Source organism: Ranitomeya imitator, chromosome 6 (genome assembly GCF_032444005.1).
Source record: "Ranitomeya imitator isolate aRanImi1 chromosome 6, aRanImi1.pri, whole genome shotgun sequence".
Taxonomy (NCBI): Eukaryota; Metazoa; Chordata; class Amphibia; order Anura; family Dendrobatidae; genus Ranitomeya; species Ranitomeya imitator.
The window spans coordinates 176,380,744-176,399,727 of record NC_091287.1 but is presented as its reverse complement, the minus strand read 5'-3'; the positions used below and the strand labels follow the sequence as shown (position 1 = coordinate 176,399,727).

Below are 18,984 nucleotides of genomic sequence, written 5' to 3'. Positions count from 1 at the left end.
TCAGATTTGGGATATATTGGACATATTAAATACTAGTATAGCTGTACAGAATCAGCTTATAATAGTCACTAACCAACATACCCTGGTATTGGATTACCTAACTGCCTCACAAGGGGGTATGTGTCAAATCATCGGACCCACCTGCTGTCATTATATAGACCCGAATAGTACTATGAGTATGAGATTTAAATTAAAAGACGTACAACGACTCAGGGATCAGTATGACAAAGACAATGACCAAAATAAGGATAGCTGGTGGTCAGATACCTTTTCTTTTCTTAACCCGGCCAATTGGTTCAGAGGGATCGGTGGGTGGGTTACAGGGATTATGCAAAGCCTAATACATACAGTTATGGTTATTGTAATTATATATGTATTATTCAAGGTTGTACTCAAGGGTATCTCGGTATGCACAAATAAATTTTGTGTAATGGATGCGAGAATATAAAGTTTTTTTTTGTAATATCACAAAAAGAATGACTAAAATGATCGACAAGGTTTTGAATGGAATATGTCAAAGGGGGGATTGTGAAGAGCAGAACAAAAATGATTACCTCAATGAACAAAAATAAAAAAAAAAAGAATTTGTGATAAATATTGACCTGTCCATTCAAGGACATTTTAGCTATAGTATGAAATCCTGTTTTTCTTGTCTGTGGAATTGCCTTTGCCTTGAACCAGGGATTCAAGCTTCAGGAGGCTAATTTGCATATTCCAGGTGCCTTCTGGGAGAAGCGAAGTCTCCCTAAGCTAGAAGATCGTTGGGTACAGCCGGGACCAGCTGCTTCGAAAGCATCACCAAACCAGGGATTCAAGCTTCAGGAGGCTAATTTGCATATTCCAGGTGCCTTCTGGGAGAAGCGAAGTCTCCCTAAGCTAGAAGATCGTTGGGTACAGCCGGGACCAGCTGCTTCGAAAGCATCACCAAACCAGGGATTCAAGCTTCAGGAGGCTAATTTGCATATTCCAGGTGCCTTCTGGGAGAAGCGAAGTCTCCCTAAGCTAGAAGATCGTTGGGTACAGCCGGGACCAGCTGCTTCGAAAGCATCACCAAACCAGGGATTCAAGCTTCAGGAGGCTAATTTGCATATTCCAGGTGCCTTCTGGGAGAAGCGAAGTCTCCCTAAGCTAGAAGATCGTTGGGTACAGCCGGGACCAGCTGCTTCGAAAGCATCACCAAACCAGGGATTCAAGCTTCAGGAGGCTAATTTGCATATTCCAGGTGCCTTCTGGGAGAAGCGAAGTCTCCCTAAGCTAGAAGATCGTTGGGTACAGCCGGGACCAGCTGCTTCGAAAGCATCACCAAACCAGGGATTCAAGCTTCAGGAGGCTAATTTGCATATTCCAGGTGCCTTCTGGGAGAAGCGAAGTCTCCCTAAGCTAGAAGATCGTTGGGTACAGCCGGGACCAGCTGCTTCGAAAGCATCACCAAACCAGGGATTCAAGCTTCAGGAGGCTAATTTGCATATTCCAGGTGCCTTCTGGGAGAAGCGAAGTCTCCCTAAGCTAGAAGATCGTTGGGTACAGCCGGGACCAGCTGCTTCGAAAGCATCACCAAACCAGGGATTCAAGCTTCAGGAGGCTAATTTGCATATTCCAGGTGCCTTCTGGGAGAAGCGAAGTCTCCCTAAGCTAGAAGATCGTTGGGTACAGCCGGGACCAGCTGCTTCGAAAGCATCACCAAACCAGGGATTCAAGCTTCAGGAGGCTAATTTGCATATTCCAGGTGCCTTCTGGGAGAAGCGAAGTCTCCCTAAGCTAGAAGATCGTTGGGTACAGCCGGGACCAGCTGCTTCGAAAGCATCACCAAACCAGGGATTCAAGCTTCAGGAGGCTAATTTGCATATTCCAGGTGCCTTCTGGGAGAAGCGAAGTCTCCCTAAGCTAGAAGATCGTTGGGTACAGCCGGGACCAGCTGCTTCGAAAGCATCACCAAACCAGGGATTCAAGCTTCAGGAGGCTAATTTGCATATTCCAGGTGCCTTCTGGGAGAAGCGAAGTCTCCCTAAGCTAGAAGATCGTTGGGTACAGCCGGGACCAGCTGCTTCGAAAGCATCACCAAACCAGGGATTCAAGCTTCAGGAGGCTAATTTGCATATTCCAGGTGCCTTCTGGGAGAAGCGAAGTCTCCCTAAGCTAGAAGATCGTTGGGTACAGCCGGGACCAGCTGCTTCGAAAGCATCACCAAACCAGGGATTCAAGCTTCAGGAGGCTAATTTGCATATTCCAGGTGCCTTCTGGGAGAAGCGAAGTCTCCCTAAGCTAGAAGATCGTTGGGTACAGCCGGGACCAGCTGCTTCGAAAGCATCACCAAACCAGGGATTCAAGCTTCAGGAGGCTAATTTGCATATTCCAGGTGCCTTCTGGGAGAAGCGAAGTCTCCCTAAGCTAGAAGATCGTTGGGTACAGCCGGGACCAGCTGCTTCGAAAGCATCACCAAACCAGGGATTCAAGCTTCAGGAGGCTAATTTGCATATTCCAGGTGCCTTCTGGGAGAAGCGAAGTCTCCCTAAGCTAGAAGATCGTTGGGTACAGCCGGGACCAGCTGCTTCGAAAGCATCACCAAACCAGGGATTCAAGCTTCAGGAGGCTAATTTGCATATTCCAGGTGCCTTCTGGGAGAAGCGAAGTCTCCCTAAGCTAGAAGATCGTTGGGTACAGCCGGGACCAGCTGCTTCGAAAGCATCACCAAACCGCGCGCCGTAAGGCCTGTAGGACATTATTGCAAGAGAGCTTGGCTGAGTAGATTACACAAGAAGGAAAACACACAGCAAGTCAGCAGGATCTAGGAGCAACATGGCAGATGTTACAACCTACATGGTGAGCTGCAGCATGTGCTACATGTTCACAGATCGACCAGAAGAAGAATCCAATTTCACCTGTCAGAAGTGTAGACTAGTGGCCCTTTTAGAAGAAAAGGTGCGGGGTCTGGAAGAAAGAATAGCAACTTTGAAACTCATCAAAGAGAATGAAGACTTTCTAGACAGATCAGAAGCATCTCTACTGGTCACAGAAGGTGCAAAAAGTGTCAGAGAACCTCCAAAAGCAGATGAGTGGAAGCATGTGACCAAAAGAAGCAAGAAGACCATGGAGAAATCACCAACCACACAACTGAAGAACCGATATCAAATCTTTGTAGAGGATGAAGATGGCACACCTAAGAATGAAGCAATACCAGCAAGCAAAAAAGAAAAGGGCACACAGCAACAAGTGACAGCAAAAAGTACAGCCAAGAAGCAACGAAGAGTGGTGGTGGTGGGAGACTCACTACTGAGAGGCACCGAAGCAGCCATCTGCAGACCGGACATAACTGCAAGAGAAGTATGCTGCCTTCCAGGTGCGATGATCAAGGATGTGACCGATAGGATACCAAAGCTCTTCAGCTCCAAGGACGTCCACCCATTTCTTCTGATACATGTTGGCACCAATGACACGGCAAGGAAGGACCTACCGACAATCTGCAAGGACTTTGAAGAGTTGGGGAAGAAAGTAAAGGAACTGGATGCACAGGTAGTTTTTTCTTCTATCCTTCCAGTAGACGGGCATGGCACCAGGAGATGGAACAGGATCCTTGATGCAAACAACTGGCTAAGACGATGGTGCAGACAACAAGGATTTGGATTCCTGGACCACGGTGTGAATTACTGGTATGATGGACTCCTCGCCAGAGACGGACTACACCTCAACAAACCTGGGAAACACACATTCGCCAGAAGACTCGCTACACTCATCAGGAGGGCGTTAAACTAGAAGAAGAGGGGACGGGAAGAAAAACATTAGACTCGAACAAAGACGACCCAGGAAAACATACTCAGAAGGGAGGTAAGAACATTTCTAAAACAATCCACAGTGAGGAGATTGGAACAAAACAAAATCCTCTAAACTGCATGCTCGCAAACGCCAGAAGCCTGACAAACAAGATGGAAGAACTAGAAGCAGAAATATCTACAGGTAACTTTGACATAGTGGGAATAACCGAGACATGGTTAGATGAAAGCTATGACTGGGCAGTTAACTTACAGGGTTACAGTCTGTTTAGAAAGGATCGTAAAAATCGGAGAGGAGGAGGGGTTTGTCTCTATGTAAAGTCTTGTCTAAAGTCCACTTTAAGGGAGGATATTAGCGAAGGGAATGAGGATGTCGAGTCCATATGGGTTGAAATTCATGGAGGGAAAAATGGTAACAAAATTCTCATTGGGGTCTGTTACAAACCCCCAAATATAACAGAAAGCATGGAAAGTCTACTTCTAAAGCAGATAGATGAAGCTGCAACCCATAATGAGGTCCTGGTAATGGGGGACTTTAACTACCCGGATATTAACTGGGAAACAGAAACCTGTGAAACCCATAAAGGCAACAGGTTTCTGCTAATAACCAAGAAAAATTATCTTTCACAATTGGTGCAGAATCCAACCAGAGGAGCAGCACTTTTAGACCTAATACTATCTAATAGACCTGACAGAATAACAAATCTGCAGGTGGTTGGGCATTTAGGAAATAGCGACCACAATATTGTGCAGTTTCACCTGTCTTTCACTAGGGGGACTTGTCAGGGAGTCACAAAAACATTGAACTTTAGGAAGGCAAAGTTTGAACAGCTTAGAGATGCCCTTAATCTGGTAGACTGGGACAATATCCTCAGAAATAAGAATACAGATAATAAATGGGAAATGTTTAAGAACATCCTAAATAGGCAGTGTAAGCGGTTTATACCTTGTGGGAATAAAAGGACTAGAAATAGGAAAAACCCAATGTGGCTAAACAAAGAAGTAAGACAGGCAATTAACAGTAAAAAGAAAGCATTTGCACTACTAAAGCAGGATGGCACCATTGAAGCTCTAAAAAACTATAGGGAGAAAAATACTTTATCTAAAAAACTAATTAAAGCTGCCAAAAAGGAAACAGAGAAGCACATTGCTAAGGAGAGTAAAACTAATCCCAAACTGTTCTTCAACTATATCAATAGTAAAAGAATAAAAACTGAAAATGTAGGCCCCTTAAAAAATAGTGAGGAAAGAATGGTTGTAGATGACGAGGAAAAAGCTAACATATTAAACACCTTCTTCTCCACGGTATTCACGGTGGAAAATGAAATGCTAGGTGAAATCCCAAGAAACAATGAAAACCCTATATTAAGGGTCACCAATCTAACCCAAGAAGAGGTGCGAAACCGGCTAAATAAGATTAAAATAGATAAATCTCCGGGTCCGGATGGCATACACCCACGAGTACTAAGAGAACTGAGTAATGTAATAGATAAACCATTATTTCTTATTTTTAGTGACTCTATAGCGACAGGGTCTGTTCCGCAGGACTGGCGCATAGCAAATGTGGTGCCAATATTCAAAAAGGGCTCTAAAAGTGAACCTGGAAATTATAGGCCAGTAAGTCTAACCTCTATTGTTGGTAAAATATTTGAAGGGTTTCTGAGGGATGTTATTCTGGATTATCTCAATGAGAATAACTGTTTAACTCCATATCAGCATGGGTTTATGAGAAATCGCTCCTGTCAAACCAATCTAATCAGTTTTTATGAAGAGGTAAGCTATAGACTGGACCACGGTGAGTCATTGGACGTGGTATATCTCGATTTTTCCAAAGCATTTGATACCGTGCCGCACAAGAGGTTGGTACACAAAATGAGAATGCTTGGTCTGGGGGAAAATGTGTGTAAATGGGTTAGTAACTGGCTTAGTGATAGAAAGCAGAGGGTGGTTATAAATGGTATAGTCTCTAACTGGGTCGCTGTGACCAGTGGGGTACCGCAGGGGTCAGTATTGGGACCTGTTCTCTTCAACATATTCATTAATGATCTGGTAGAAGGTTTACACAGTAAAATATCGATATTTGCAGATGATACAAAACTATGTAAAGCAGTTAATACAAGAGAAGATAGTATTCTGCTACAGATGGATCTGGATAAGTTGGAAACTTGGGCTGAAAGGTGGCAGATGAGGTTTAACAATGATAAATGTAAGGTTATACACATGGGAAGAGGGAATCAATATCACCATTACACACTGAACGGGAAACCACTGGGTAAATCTGACAGGGAGAAGGACTTGGGGATCCTAGTTAATGATAAACTTACCTGGAGCAGCCAGTGCCAGGCAGCAGCTGCCAAGGCAAACAGGATCATGGGGTGCATTAAAAGAGGTCTGGATACACATGATGAGAGCATTATACTGCCTCTGTACAAATCCCTAGTTAGACCGCACATGGAGTACTGTGTCCAGTTTTGGGCACCGGTGCTCAGGAAGGATATAATGGAACTAGAGAGAGTACAAAGGAGAGCAACAAAATTAATAAAGGGGATGGGAGAACTACAATACCCAGATAGATTAGCGAAATTAGGATTATTTAGTCTAGAAAAAAGACGACTGAGGGGCGATCTAATAACCATGTATAAGTATATAAGGGGACAATACAAATATCTCGCTGAGGATCTGTTTATACCAAGGAAGGTGACGGGCACAAGGGGGCATTCTTTGCGTCTGGAGGAGAGAAGGTTTTTCCACCAACATAGAAGAGGATTCTTTACTGTTAGGGCAGTGAGAATCTGGAATTGCTTGCCTGAGGAGGTGGTGATGGCGAACTCAGTCGAGGGGTTCAAGAGAGGCCTGGATGTCTTCCTGGAGCAGAACAATATTGTATCATACAATTATTAGGTTCTGTAGAAGGACGTAGATCTGGGGATTTATTATGATGGAATATAGGCTGAACTGGATGGACAAATGTCTTTTTTCGGCCTTACTAACTATGTTACTATGTTACTATGTATGTTACTGTTTGTTGTGAAACTGCCGCCCACGAAACTGTTTTCTTTTCTTTTCTTTCTTTCCTGTCTTGTCTCTTTGTTTAAACATGCAAAACTTGTATAACCACTAAACCTACTGAAACAACTATATAAAGAAGGGATAGCACATTGAAGGCAGGCGTGCTTCAGAGACTTCCCAGTGATACACTATACAAGACGTGTCTTGTGTATTATTTCTGGTGATTCACCACTTCCAAAGGCTGCTCCGACTGAGTGTGATCTCGACAGACGCCTCCAACACTTTTCCTTTCACTTTTTTCCCCATTATGTAGATAGGGGCAAAATTGTTTGGTGAATTGGAACGCGCGGGGTTAAAATTTCGCCTCACAATATAGCCTATGACGCTCTCGGGGTCCAGACATGTGACTGTGCAAAATTTTGTGGCTGTAGCTGTGACGGTGCAGATGCCAATCCCGGACATACACACAAACATACACACACACATTCAGCTTTATATAGTAGATTGTGGATCAACTCTTTAAATCTATTTTTACGCATGGCATTTTCACATGGTGTTTTTTTTTTTTGTTTTCTATGCGCAACTATAACTTAATTGTGAAATATACCTGTATATAGATCAGCCATAACATTAAAATTATATTAGGCAAACCCTTGACCTTCCACCAAAACAGCTCTGACCAGACCAAGCATGAACTCCACCAGACTTCTCAAGGTGTCCTGTGGCATCCGGCACTAAGATGTTAGCATCAGCACATTTAAGGGGCGTCCATGGATTGGACTTGCTTTTTTAACACATTCCACAAATACTCAAGAGGATTGACATCTGACAAATCTGGAGGCAAAGTCAACACCCTGACCTCTTTTCATGCTTCTCAAACCAGTTCCTCGTGGCCTTGAGTATTTTCCTATTCAAATTAAATCCATATGAATGCCAGGACCCATAGTTTTCTAGTATCATACTGCTGGCAGCATGCCACTGCCTGTGGTGGCTTATCTTCTCTGCATATATTGTTCTTCCCTGGTAAACAGTACACAAACTACTGGACATCAATCATGTAAATCCACCAAACCACCTTCTTCTACTGTTTCATGGTCCACTGCCCATTGTAGGTGCTTTTGCCAGTGGCCAGGGGTCATCATGAGTACTCTAATCGGTCTGCAGCTAAGAAGTGATATACTCAGCATCTATGATCCATTGCATTTTCTGACACTTTCTATTGTAGACAGCATCAACTTTTCCAACAATTTGCACTACAGTAGCTCTTATGTGAGATGAGACTCTCGTCAGTGGGCGTCCATCCCCCTCTTGCATTTTCCCTCCTTGGACCACCTTTAAGTACTCTTCACTATCAGGAACCTTCCATAAGTCCTGAAATTTTTGGGACCGATCTTACCCTGGGGTCTAACCACAAAGTGTCTCTGGTTAGAGTGATTCAGATTTACAATTTATCCAAACTGGCCTGCTCCCAACACATCCATCAACTTCAAGAACTAACCATTCACATGCTGCATAAAATATCCCACCTCCTGACAGGTTGTCTGTATTATTCACTTCACATGTCAATGGTTTAAAGAAATTGTCCAAGAAAGGTACTAGGATTATTACTAAAAATACTACAGGTGTTAGTGTGTGGCCATTATACAAAATGGAATGAGGAAAATACAATCTGCGGTCATCATTACATTCAGGTTAGTGATATTCTATAGACTGAGCCTGGCGGTATTCCTGACACAGGTAAGAAAACTGACCACTCCTGCAAAGAGAGGAACCGTCACCAGGAAAACCTGGCCAGACTTTGCCCTTATTTTATTCACACTGCTCCCCTGAGTATTCCGATTGTTTTGTTATTTTTAGATCAGCTATAATGTTCCACAAACACGGGCCTTATTATTTGGTGCTAATTTTTACCATCTTTACCAAGGGGCGCTCACAGGATAGCAATGAATAGCAGCCTAAACACATCCCTAGAGAATCGTATGAGCCATGCCCCTTATTAGTGACGGAGCCAAATTTTTTAAATCTGACCAGTGTCACTTTATGTGGTAATGACTCTGCTACGCTTCAACAAATCTCAGTGATTTTGAGATTGTTTTTTGTGACACATTATACTTTATGATAATGGTAAATTTAGGTCAATATGTTTTGTGATTATTTTTAAAAAATATCAAAGATTTGAGAAATTTTTTTTGAAATTAGCAATTTTCTAAATTTGAAAGATTATCCCTTTAATCCAGATGGTCATACCACAGCAAAATATTAATAAATAACATTTCCCACATGTCGGCTTTACATCAGCACCATTTGTAAAATGTTATTTTATTTTGTTAGTGGAGTGCCCCCAGACACAGGGCCATGGGGTACTCGATCCGGCGTTGTCACGGTGGCTAGACCCGGTCCGTGATCCTGCTAAGGGGCGTCCAATGAAAGGTGATGGTGCGTGGTGCAAGGTGCGAGGAATAACGAGGACACAGGGTTGTAGTCTCTTTACCTTTTTACTGAAGGCTTCGGGGTCTGCAGTCCAGAGCACTGCTAATGGGGCTGGCTGAGACCGGCTGGTCCGATGGCACATCCAGAGTTTCCTTTGCAGGTGGGAATCAGTGTCTACCTTCTAGCGCCTGTGTGTTGTAGTCCTTCCCTGCTGAGCACCACGGGATAATCCTCACAACTGTCGTATCTGTTCCTTCTCTCTCTCCGTCCCCCAGATTATATGGCTAGGACGCACCTTTATGACAGGTAGGCCTGGAGTTATTCTGGGACCCTAGAGCCGCCCCAATCCCACAATTGCCTCCTATGTCTTCTTAGGTGATGTATGGTAGACAGCCAACCTGTAATTAACTGTCCTGCCGCTGTTTGAAGTAATGTGTGGAGTCTGTTACTTCCTCGGTGCTCCGGCCACCGGCTACGTGCCACAGAAGGATGTTGCCAATCTCGGGGCACGACTCCTTCTGGTTCTATCTCCTTCGTACTATGATCCCACTTCTCACTTCTCCACAATATCCTTCTCTTCGTGTCCTTCCTTGAGATACCGCTGCAAGGTAGTGCAGGCGCGGTCCCGTAACAATCCGTCCTTTCTGCTAGGTACCTGCCAGATTCCCAGTTCTGACAGGTCCTCCCTGGAGCTCTCCCAGGCTGCGTTCTGACCTAACTTCCTATCCAACCCCCAGTTTTACCAGTGTGAGGAGTAGCCTAGTACATAGTGCCTTTTGCTCCCCCTGGTGGCCGGAGTGTGAAGTGTAGTGTGTGACTGTGATACCTGATCAAGTGAACTCCTTTAGTGCAATCAGCCATAACATCGCTCCCCTTAGTGGCAGAGCGACATTACTGCAACGACCAGAACTCTGGGGCGCTGCATTACCATTTTAGGAGGTTTAAAAATGTAGCAGCAATTTTTCATTTTTTCAAGAAAATTAACAAAATTAATTTTTTTAGGGACTTAACCATGTTTGAAGTGACTTTAGGGGTTCCATATATTGGGAAACCCTCAAACGTGATACCATTTTAAAAACAGCACCCCTAGACATATTGAAAACTGCTGTCAGGTAGTTTATTAACCCTTCAGGTGCTTTACAGGAATTAATGCAAAGTGGTATGACAGAAATGAAAATGTGTATTTTTACCACCTAAATGCCTCTAACTTCTGAACCGATTACTAGAGCTAACAGAGTGTAAGGCCGCTATTTGGTTGTGAATTGCCATCGCAAACATCAGGACCACAAAATAATGATCTGAGGGCACCAGTTTGGATAAATAGGAAGCCCCCACACTCTGTTAACCATTTATAATTATGTAGTCACTATTGACAACACTGATCGTGGCTGATGTAGCAAGTTGTCAGCTATAGTGTACAGCTGACAGCTGCGGGATTGTCACCTGTATGGGGAGGCTATTCTCTTATATCTCAGGTCAGTTAAAAGACGTATTGGCTGTCATTAAGGGGTTAAACACCATAAAAATCTGCACTGAATAAACAAGCCTAGACATGAGGCAGATAAAAAAAACACAAACATAAAATAGTAAGCAAGGGAGCGTCTGGAATAAAATAAGAGCAATAAGCAATAAGAGCAATAAGAGCAATAACCGGCCACTTTTGACCTGGTGACAGGTCCTCTTTAGGGTCCTCTTACACTGCCTGATAATCAGGTGAACAAGGCACCAGCCCATCAAGCATCACCGCTATCAGATGACAAACACTGGCAAATTACATATTTTATGCAGTCTACGAAAAATATGCTTGTTAACAACCCTCCATGAAAACGGGGTGAGCTGCTACCAATATGCAAACTATGTGGGGACCGAACTATAAAGTTAACAATTGCTTGATCTCATGTAGTTCGCATCAATCGGCGTAAACAGACCTGTGAATGGACTTTGAACACCCTGTTATAGGCAGAAATCTACCAGGTTAATGGATTTAGTGGGATCCAAGACTTGTGTGGATGGCTTGTACAGAGAGGAAACATTTGCTTTAGCTTTTGCATTTTTCACAGTACTATGTTTTTATTATAAAATTGCTAAGTTCCTCTATGCAGAATTTCTACCTGTGAGAACACAGACTAATTCTCATGGCCCCACGACTTTATTACATACCGCCATTCACTGCTGTAAAGAATTTAATGGAGTGGAAATGCCTTTAAAGCCAGTGCATCCTATGGGCATTGGTGTTAATCAGGGGTATATTTCATTCTGCGGAGTATGGAAGTCATGGAGCAACATACTGTGGGCAGTGTAGAAACAGGAAAGAGTGATGTAATGTTATACGTCTTGTACAACCCCCTACAGTGAGATGTGCTCATGTCTGGAAACCATACACTAATGCCGAACTGTAGAATTATATAAGTGGTTTGTAGAAGCACGCTCCAATGTGTCTCATTAACAAAACCAAAAAAACTGAATACAGGTTCTGCTCACACACTTGTATTACCTTCTTTTCATGAAGATTCTATAGCTATTTATCAGAACAGCATAAAATGCTGCCATATTCTATCCAGTAGATTGAAAATGGAAATTTAGTGGCAATATTAATATCTATCTTAAATGGGTTATCAAAAAAGCAAGACTTATTACCTAGCCACAGGATTGATGATACATGTATGTTGGCTGGGATTCTCACTGCTAAGACCTCTATCAATCACAAGAATGGGGGTCCCAAGTCCCCGTGCCAATGGAACAGCAGTGCTCAAGAGTCAGCGGTACACTCTTCCATTCATTGTCTATTGGAGAGGTGGCCAGACATGTACAGTTGAAACCAGAAGTTTACATACAATATATAAAAAGACACATATGCATGTTTTTCTCAATATCTGACATGAAATCAGAATAAAACTTCCCTGTTTTAGGTCAATTATGATTACCATAATTATTAATATTTGCCAAATGCCATAATAATGAGAGAGAGAGAATGTTTTAAGGCATTTTTATTACTTACTGCAAAGTCAAAAGTTTACATACACTAAGATTAATCTGCCTTTAAACAATTCTGGACTGCCCATATGATGATGTCATGTGTTTGGAAGCTTCTGATAGTTTTATTGGCAATATCTGAGTTAATTAGAGACACACCTGTGGATATATTTTAATGCACACCTGAAACACACTACTTCTTTGTTTGGCATCATGAGAAAGTCTCAAGAAATCAGCCAAGATATCAGGAAGAGAATTGTGGACTTGCACAAGTCTGACTCATCCTTGAGAACAATTTCAAGATACCTGAAGGTACCTCGTTCATCTGTACAAACAATTATACACAAGTACAAACAAGATGGGAATGTCCAGCCATCATACTGTTTAGGAAGGAGATGGGTTCTGTGTCCCAGAGATGAACGATCTTTGGTCTGACATGTGCGTATCAACCCAAGGACAAAAGCAAAAGACCTCGTGAAAATGATGGTGGAAGCTGGTAAGATTGTGTCAATATCCACAGTGAAACAAGTATTGTATCAACATGGGCTGAAAGGCCAGGAAGAAGCCATTACTCCAAAAGAAACTGTAACGCTCGCACCTAGACTGATTGGCGCAAATGGTGATTGTGTCCCACTGTTCCACAAACCAGACTTACCATGGAGGGGCATGACTAAGCCCCATCACTGGAGCTTCTAGTGGTGAGGTCAGGCTTGTGCGACAGGTAGCTGCCAGGTTACACTCCAAGGCTGCGTCTGGCAGTAGAAGCTGACCCCACAGGGGGACAGGACACTGTAGCGACAGGGGCAGGCAAGTACTGTAGATAGCCGATGTATAGACATGCAAGTACTGGTGGGCACGGGTGATGTACAGGCGGACACGGCTGACACTATGGCAGGCAGGCGGGCATGGCGGACACTCTGGCAGGCAGTCAGGCATGGCTGACACTCTGGCAGGCAGGTGTGCACAGTTCAGACTGGAGGGACAGGAACTGCTTCTGTTTCGGGAAGGGCTGGGACACTGGCAAGTATGAGTGGAATATGGGGACAGGTGGAACCCAGTTCAGACTGGACGAGCAGGAACAGTTTTGGGAACGACTGGGACACAAGCAGGTATGACTGTGATACAGGGAAGGGTAGGAACCAGTTCAGATTAGGAACAGTTTCAGGAAGGACTGGGACAAAAGCAAGTATGACACAAATATGGGAACAGATAGGACCCAGTTCAGACTGGACAAACAAGGAGCTGCTGATGCGGAGTAGCAGCAGAGCCACAGATGCGGAGCAAGAGCAGACAGGACCAGATTCACACAAGTACTTACAGTGAAGTAACAAGTGTACACCAAGTTCACAAATGTTGTGTAGAGGCAATAGAATAGAGACAGTTGCTGGTATAGATGCTGCAAATTTAAGGAGTAGGAACAAGGATAGACACAGCAGGGTAGGGAAAGCTCCAGACTAGGATACAAACAGGTTCAGGAATAGAACTTAGTTTCAGACAAGGTTAGACACAGGTACTAGTTCAGGATACAAGATACAGGCCTGGGTATAGAGCCCCCAGGGTGGCGGAAACAACAGCAGAAACAGGGCAGGACCTGGCAACTAAATAGCTGTCCACAGACTGAAAGAGAATGTTGGTCAGGCATCTTCCCATTGGTCTTAAGTGCCAGGTGCCTTAAGTACCAGGTGCCTCTTGGCAATAGGCTGGGGACACATTAGGAATGAGCACACTGTCTCTTTAAGAAACAGGAAGAGCAAGCGCCGCCACCCTAAGCATATAGAAGTATGCACATAGCAAGCAGAGTACACTTGGTTTACAGCACTCAGAAAGCAGATGGTAGAACTCACTGAATGGCCCAGAGTAGTGAGTAAGTTGGTGTATCTGCTTGGTGAGAGATGGGAAGCCATGCAGCGATGCCAGCAGGGATGTTTCAGAAACATAAAAAAGCCAGATTAATGTTTGCAAATGCACACAGGCACAAAAACCTTAATTGTTGGAGACATGTCCTGTGGTCTGATTAAACTAAAACTGAACTTTTTGGCCATAATGATCATCGCTACATTTGGGGGAAAAGGAGAGACGCTTGGAAGCTCAAGAACACCATCCCAACTGTGAATCACGGGGGTGGCAGGATCATGTTGTGGGGTTGTTTTGCTGCAGGAAGGACTGGTGCACTTCACTAAATAGATGGCATCATGAGAAAAGAAGAATATGTGGCAATACTGAATCACCATCTCATGACATCAGCCAGGAAGTTAAAAATTGGGCAGAAATGGGTCTTCCAAATGGACAATGACCCGAAGCATACTGCCAAAATGGTAACAAAGTGGCTTAAGGATAACAAAGTCAATGCTTTGGAGTGGCCACCACAAAGTCCTGATCTCAATCCTATTGAAAATTTATGGGCAAAGCTGAAAAGGCAGGTGTGAGCAAGGCGACGTACAAACCTGGATCAGTTACACCAGTTTTGTCAGGAGGAATGGGCCTAAATTCCGACCAACTATTGTGAGAAGCTTGTGGAAGGATATCCCAAACGTTTGACCCAAGTCATTCAGTTTAAGGGCAATGGTACCAAATAGTAATGTAATGTATCTAAAATTTTGAGTTTGCAGTAAGTAATAAAAATGTCTTAAAACATTTTCTCTCTCTCTCTCTCATTATTCTGGCATTTGGCAAATATTAATAATTATGATAATCCTGATTGACCTGAAACGAGAAAGGTTTATTCTGATTTCATTTTAGATATTGAGAAAAACATGCATATGTGTCTTTTTATATAGTGTATGTAAACTTCAGGTTTCAACTGTATAACATCGCTCTATGCTCTGTTCACATGAAGAATGTGGGACCTCAGTACTTGTGAACAGTGGGGTCTTAGTGGTAAGACCCCTACTAATAATACATTTATCATCAGCCTGGTGGAAATGACATTCAGAGAGGACCGTAGTGCTTAGTTATGTTGCAACGAAGACAAATACAGCTATGGCAAAAATTAAGAGACCACCACATTAAAACTCTGTCATGGGCAGCCCAATCTCCAGACCTGAACCCAATTGAAAACCTCTGGAATGTAATCAAGAGGATGATGGATAGTCACAAGCCATCAAACAAAGAAGAATTGCTTAAATTTTTGCGCCAGAAGCTGTGTGAAAGACTGGTGGAAAGCATGCCAAGTAGCATTAAAGCTGTGATTAAAAATCATGGTTATTCCACAAAATATTGATTTCTGAACTCTTCATGAGTTAAAACATTAGTGTTGTTGTTTCTAAATGATTATTAACTTGTTTTCTTTCCATTATTTGAGGTCTGAAAGCAATCTGTTTTGTTTTTTAAAATTTTGACTAGAATTCAGAGACATGTCGTCAGAAGTTTCTAGAAAAAATGAACAATTAACATTTTACTCAAAAATATACCTATAAAGAGAAAAATCAGACAAACTGAACATGTTGCAATGGTCTCTTAATTTTTGCCAGAGCTGTATATAAACTCTTTATCCCTGATTAATCAAGCAGTCTTCTGGTGTAAAACTGCTTGTAATGTCACAAAATGTTTTTAGAACGCAAATTTTGCAATGTTTACTGTCTGTACACTAATTCTGGCCAGCTGCAACAACTTTCTGAAAAATAGGCAGAGGTCTGGCGGCTGCAAGTTCATCATAAAGTATGCGACAAACAGGAGTAAATCCTGATAGAAATGTACTTTAGTTCCTGACTACAGGACGCTTCTTGTGATGGCGCACTACAGTTCGTAGATGCACCAAATCCACGAACAGGAGTATGCCTCCTAATGAATGTGGCGCATATTACTTCAGCGCACAGTTCATCAAGAATGGCGTGGAAAACACAAGTCTTGATGAATTGGAGAAACTGTGTTATAAAATAGCTATCTGCATAGTCATAGACGTGATCAGCTGACATCATGCCTCACAAATCTGGGGACGTGGCACTCACCCTCGTAGCACGGCAACAGCTTCTTCCCAGTGGCCTGTAGATTTGGTGGGAGGATGACGCAGGAACCATATGGAAGGATTAGCTCACTTTCATAGTAGATATTCTTCCAGCGATGAGCACATGCCTAAATAGATATCACAGATATAGTTAATAAAGACGAAGACTAATCCCCAGGGAAAACAAACAGAGTTGTATCCGCACTGCCAGTAGGAGCTTCCATATCTGAAGGAATCTAGACTAAGAACAGCTGTCATTCTAGGGTCACTTCTGTCATTACAGCACTGGAATATTCTACTCATTACCAAGGAACAGTATTCTGGGGGACTGGCACCGCCTCTGGCATGTTAGGTCTAGGTAGTTATACACTGAACACTCTGGAATAATGGAGTAAACCTGAATATGGTGTATGCATGGTCTTCATTGAGTGGTACACTACGTATCTAGATAAGTGCGAAGAGCAACCTCTGGAAGGCAACACCAACTAACGGGCAGATTTACACTGAGAATTTAGATGGCATATCCTTGGTCAAGGTAGTCAGAAGACATGCCAAATCTACGAGCGTTGAATATGTTGTATGATAGATCTGGCACACAATAGGAGCACAATACACTATTTACGGCACCTCTTGGATAATCACAGTAAAATCACATTTTAGCACTTGATATTGACACGTCACCTTTTCTATACAATTGAAAAATGCCTTAAAAAAGGTAGCGCATCTCATTTGCACCAGTTTTTTGAGCACGTTAAAGGGCTGTTCTCATGATCAATGCTCAGGAGTACACCGCGGCCCGGCCCCTCGACTTCTTGCTGATGGGGAGTGTGCGCTTCTGATAGGTGGACAATTTAAACTAGTGGCATGGTAGAGCCACTGGTGCCACCTCTTTCCTCTCTGCCTCTGCAGCATTGGAGGTACACAGGGGCACTGTAGCCAGCGATCTGGCCAGTTACAGAGCAGCGCTTACTAGTTCTATTGGATAAAGCTTGTAGGAGCTGCGCTCCTTGTCTAGGAGACAAGTCATGTCAGACAGTCTACAGAGGTGGCCAGTAACCTTGACAACAAGCAATAAGCAAAAGCTAAAAACCCACTATTATCGAGAACAGCGAGGATTTGTAATAACAAATAAATTGCAAAGTTCATTGTTTTTACACACATTTTCCAATTCTAAGCATTTATGATACTGGAAAAATAAAAATCAATAGCCAAAATACTGGTATACTGGCCATAGTAAATCTGCCTATTTTCTGCAGGACAGTAAAACACTTCCCATTTTGTCTTTGTCTGCTATGCTCTCGTTTTGAAACAAGCCACACTCCTGGATTTGTCATTGAAGTGACAGGTGGTGCAAAAGGGTAACGTAATGTTGCACTATAAAGTACAGTGTCATCCAAAGCAGGACCATTCTTAGCAAAAGCGTGGCTGGTATTAGCATGGCTGAATAGCATATGATTAGGGAAGGGTTAAACGCAAGACAAACTGTGCTATTTAAACAGACTAAAACTGTAAATCAGTGTAAGTAATAGATATAGATACAATGGCTATATAGATATATACTGTAGATATACCACTTAAATATCTTCTATTTAGGGGGTTCCTTCACAGTGAAGCATGCCGTTATTACACAAGGATGCTTCTGTGAGTATAAGCTATAAGGACTTTATAAATAGCAAAATTGTCCGGGAAAACCAACATGTAAAACTAATGGATTTCCTGTTATAGGTTAGTAGAATACAAGTGTCTACATTTACAAATTCTCTCACTAAAAATACAGTGAAAATGAAAATCAGTGCAAGAGGCGGACTGCACAGCACTTCTATTCTTAATGATAGTAAATGAGTGTTTGTTGTAGGGTCCCTGCTGACGCCGGGGGCACGAGAATTCATGAACCATACATGACTTGCAATAAAACCAAAAATGTGTTTCCAGGATCAGGTCTCCCCCACAGCACTTCCCACATGCACAGTCATCCACATGTTTAAAGGATTAACCAAGCTGTGGAAATCGTGTTTTTCACTAACTTTTGGAACATCTTTTGATGACTGTAACACTAAGACTATTGTAAACCCTTGTAGCAATTAAGAGTTAGGTCAGACCGCCCTTCTAAGAGAGGTGCCAGTGATTAGAAAAACACTGCAGAATGCTGCTGCAGTAAAGTGGAGCGAATGAGTGACATACTGTCTGAGCCATAATCAAGTGCGAATGTCATGTAGGTCAACAACGAAGGACACATGGTGAATTGTGACCCTAGAAAAACATTTGTGGAAGTTTTCCACTAGACATTTTTGTTTTCTTCTAAATGAAATGATGTAATCTGTAGCATCTGTGGCCTCTCAATTTTTATCATAAATCTAAATGCAAAGTGTGGCCTAGCAACCTAATGATCTAATGACCTCAAGGCCAAGGTCTCTTCTTTCTTGCAGCAGTTATAAGGTTCTCTTACAGGGTTGTGTGGCTACTGCTGTGACCAGTGATTGGAAAACAACAGAGAATTGGGAAGCATTGCGGTGGGGGCTTGGCTGGGGATTGGTGAGGTGAGTTGGGTTTCGTATATTTTTTAAAATCAATCTGAAAAATGAAAAAAAATATTCCATTGACATCCCCCTTATCTATTAACAATACATGTTGTTAGTGCACAGGACAATCAGGTCTAAATTTTTAAGTCAACATTGAAAACACAAAGATTTTGGGTGGTCTATACAGTTAGGGCCAGAAATATTTGGACAGTGACACAAGTTTTGTTATTTTAGCTGTTTACAAAAACATGTTCAGAAATAAAATTATATATGTAATATGGGCTGAAAGTGCACACTCCCAGCTGCAATATGATAGTTTCCACATCCAAATCGGAGAAAGGGT

The 18,984-nt window shown here is 42.7% G+C and overlaps 1 protein-coding gene across 1 annotated transcript in view; it reads right to left on the bottom strand.

The window, feature by feature from the left end:
- Window positions 1–18,984, bottom strand: part of ITGA9 (integrin subunit alpha 9) — a 720,867-nt gene that overhangs the window by 583,462 nt on the left and 118,421 nt on the right. The window contains exon 4 of the mRNA XM_069730329.1: window positions 16,127–16,250. Within this exon, the coding sequence (XP_069586430.1) occupies window positions 16,127–16,250 (124 nt within the window). The remainder of the gene's footprint in view (window positions 1–16,126; window positions 16,251–18,984) is intronic.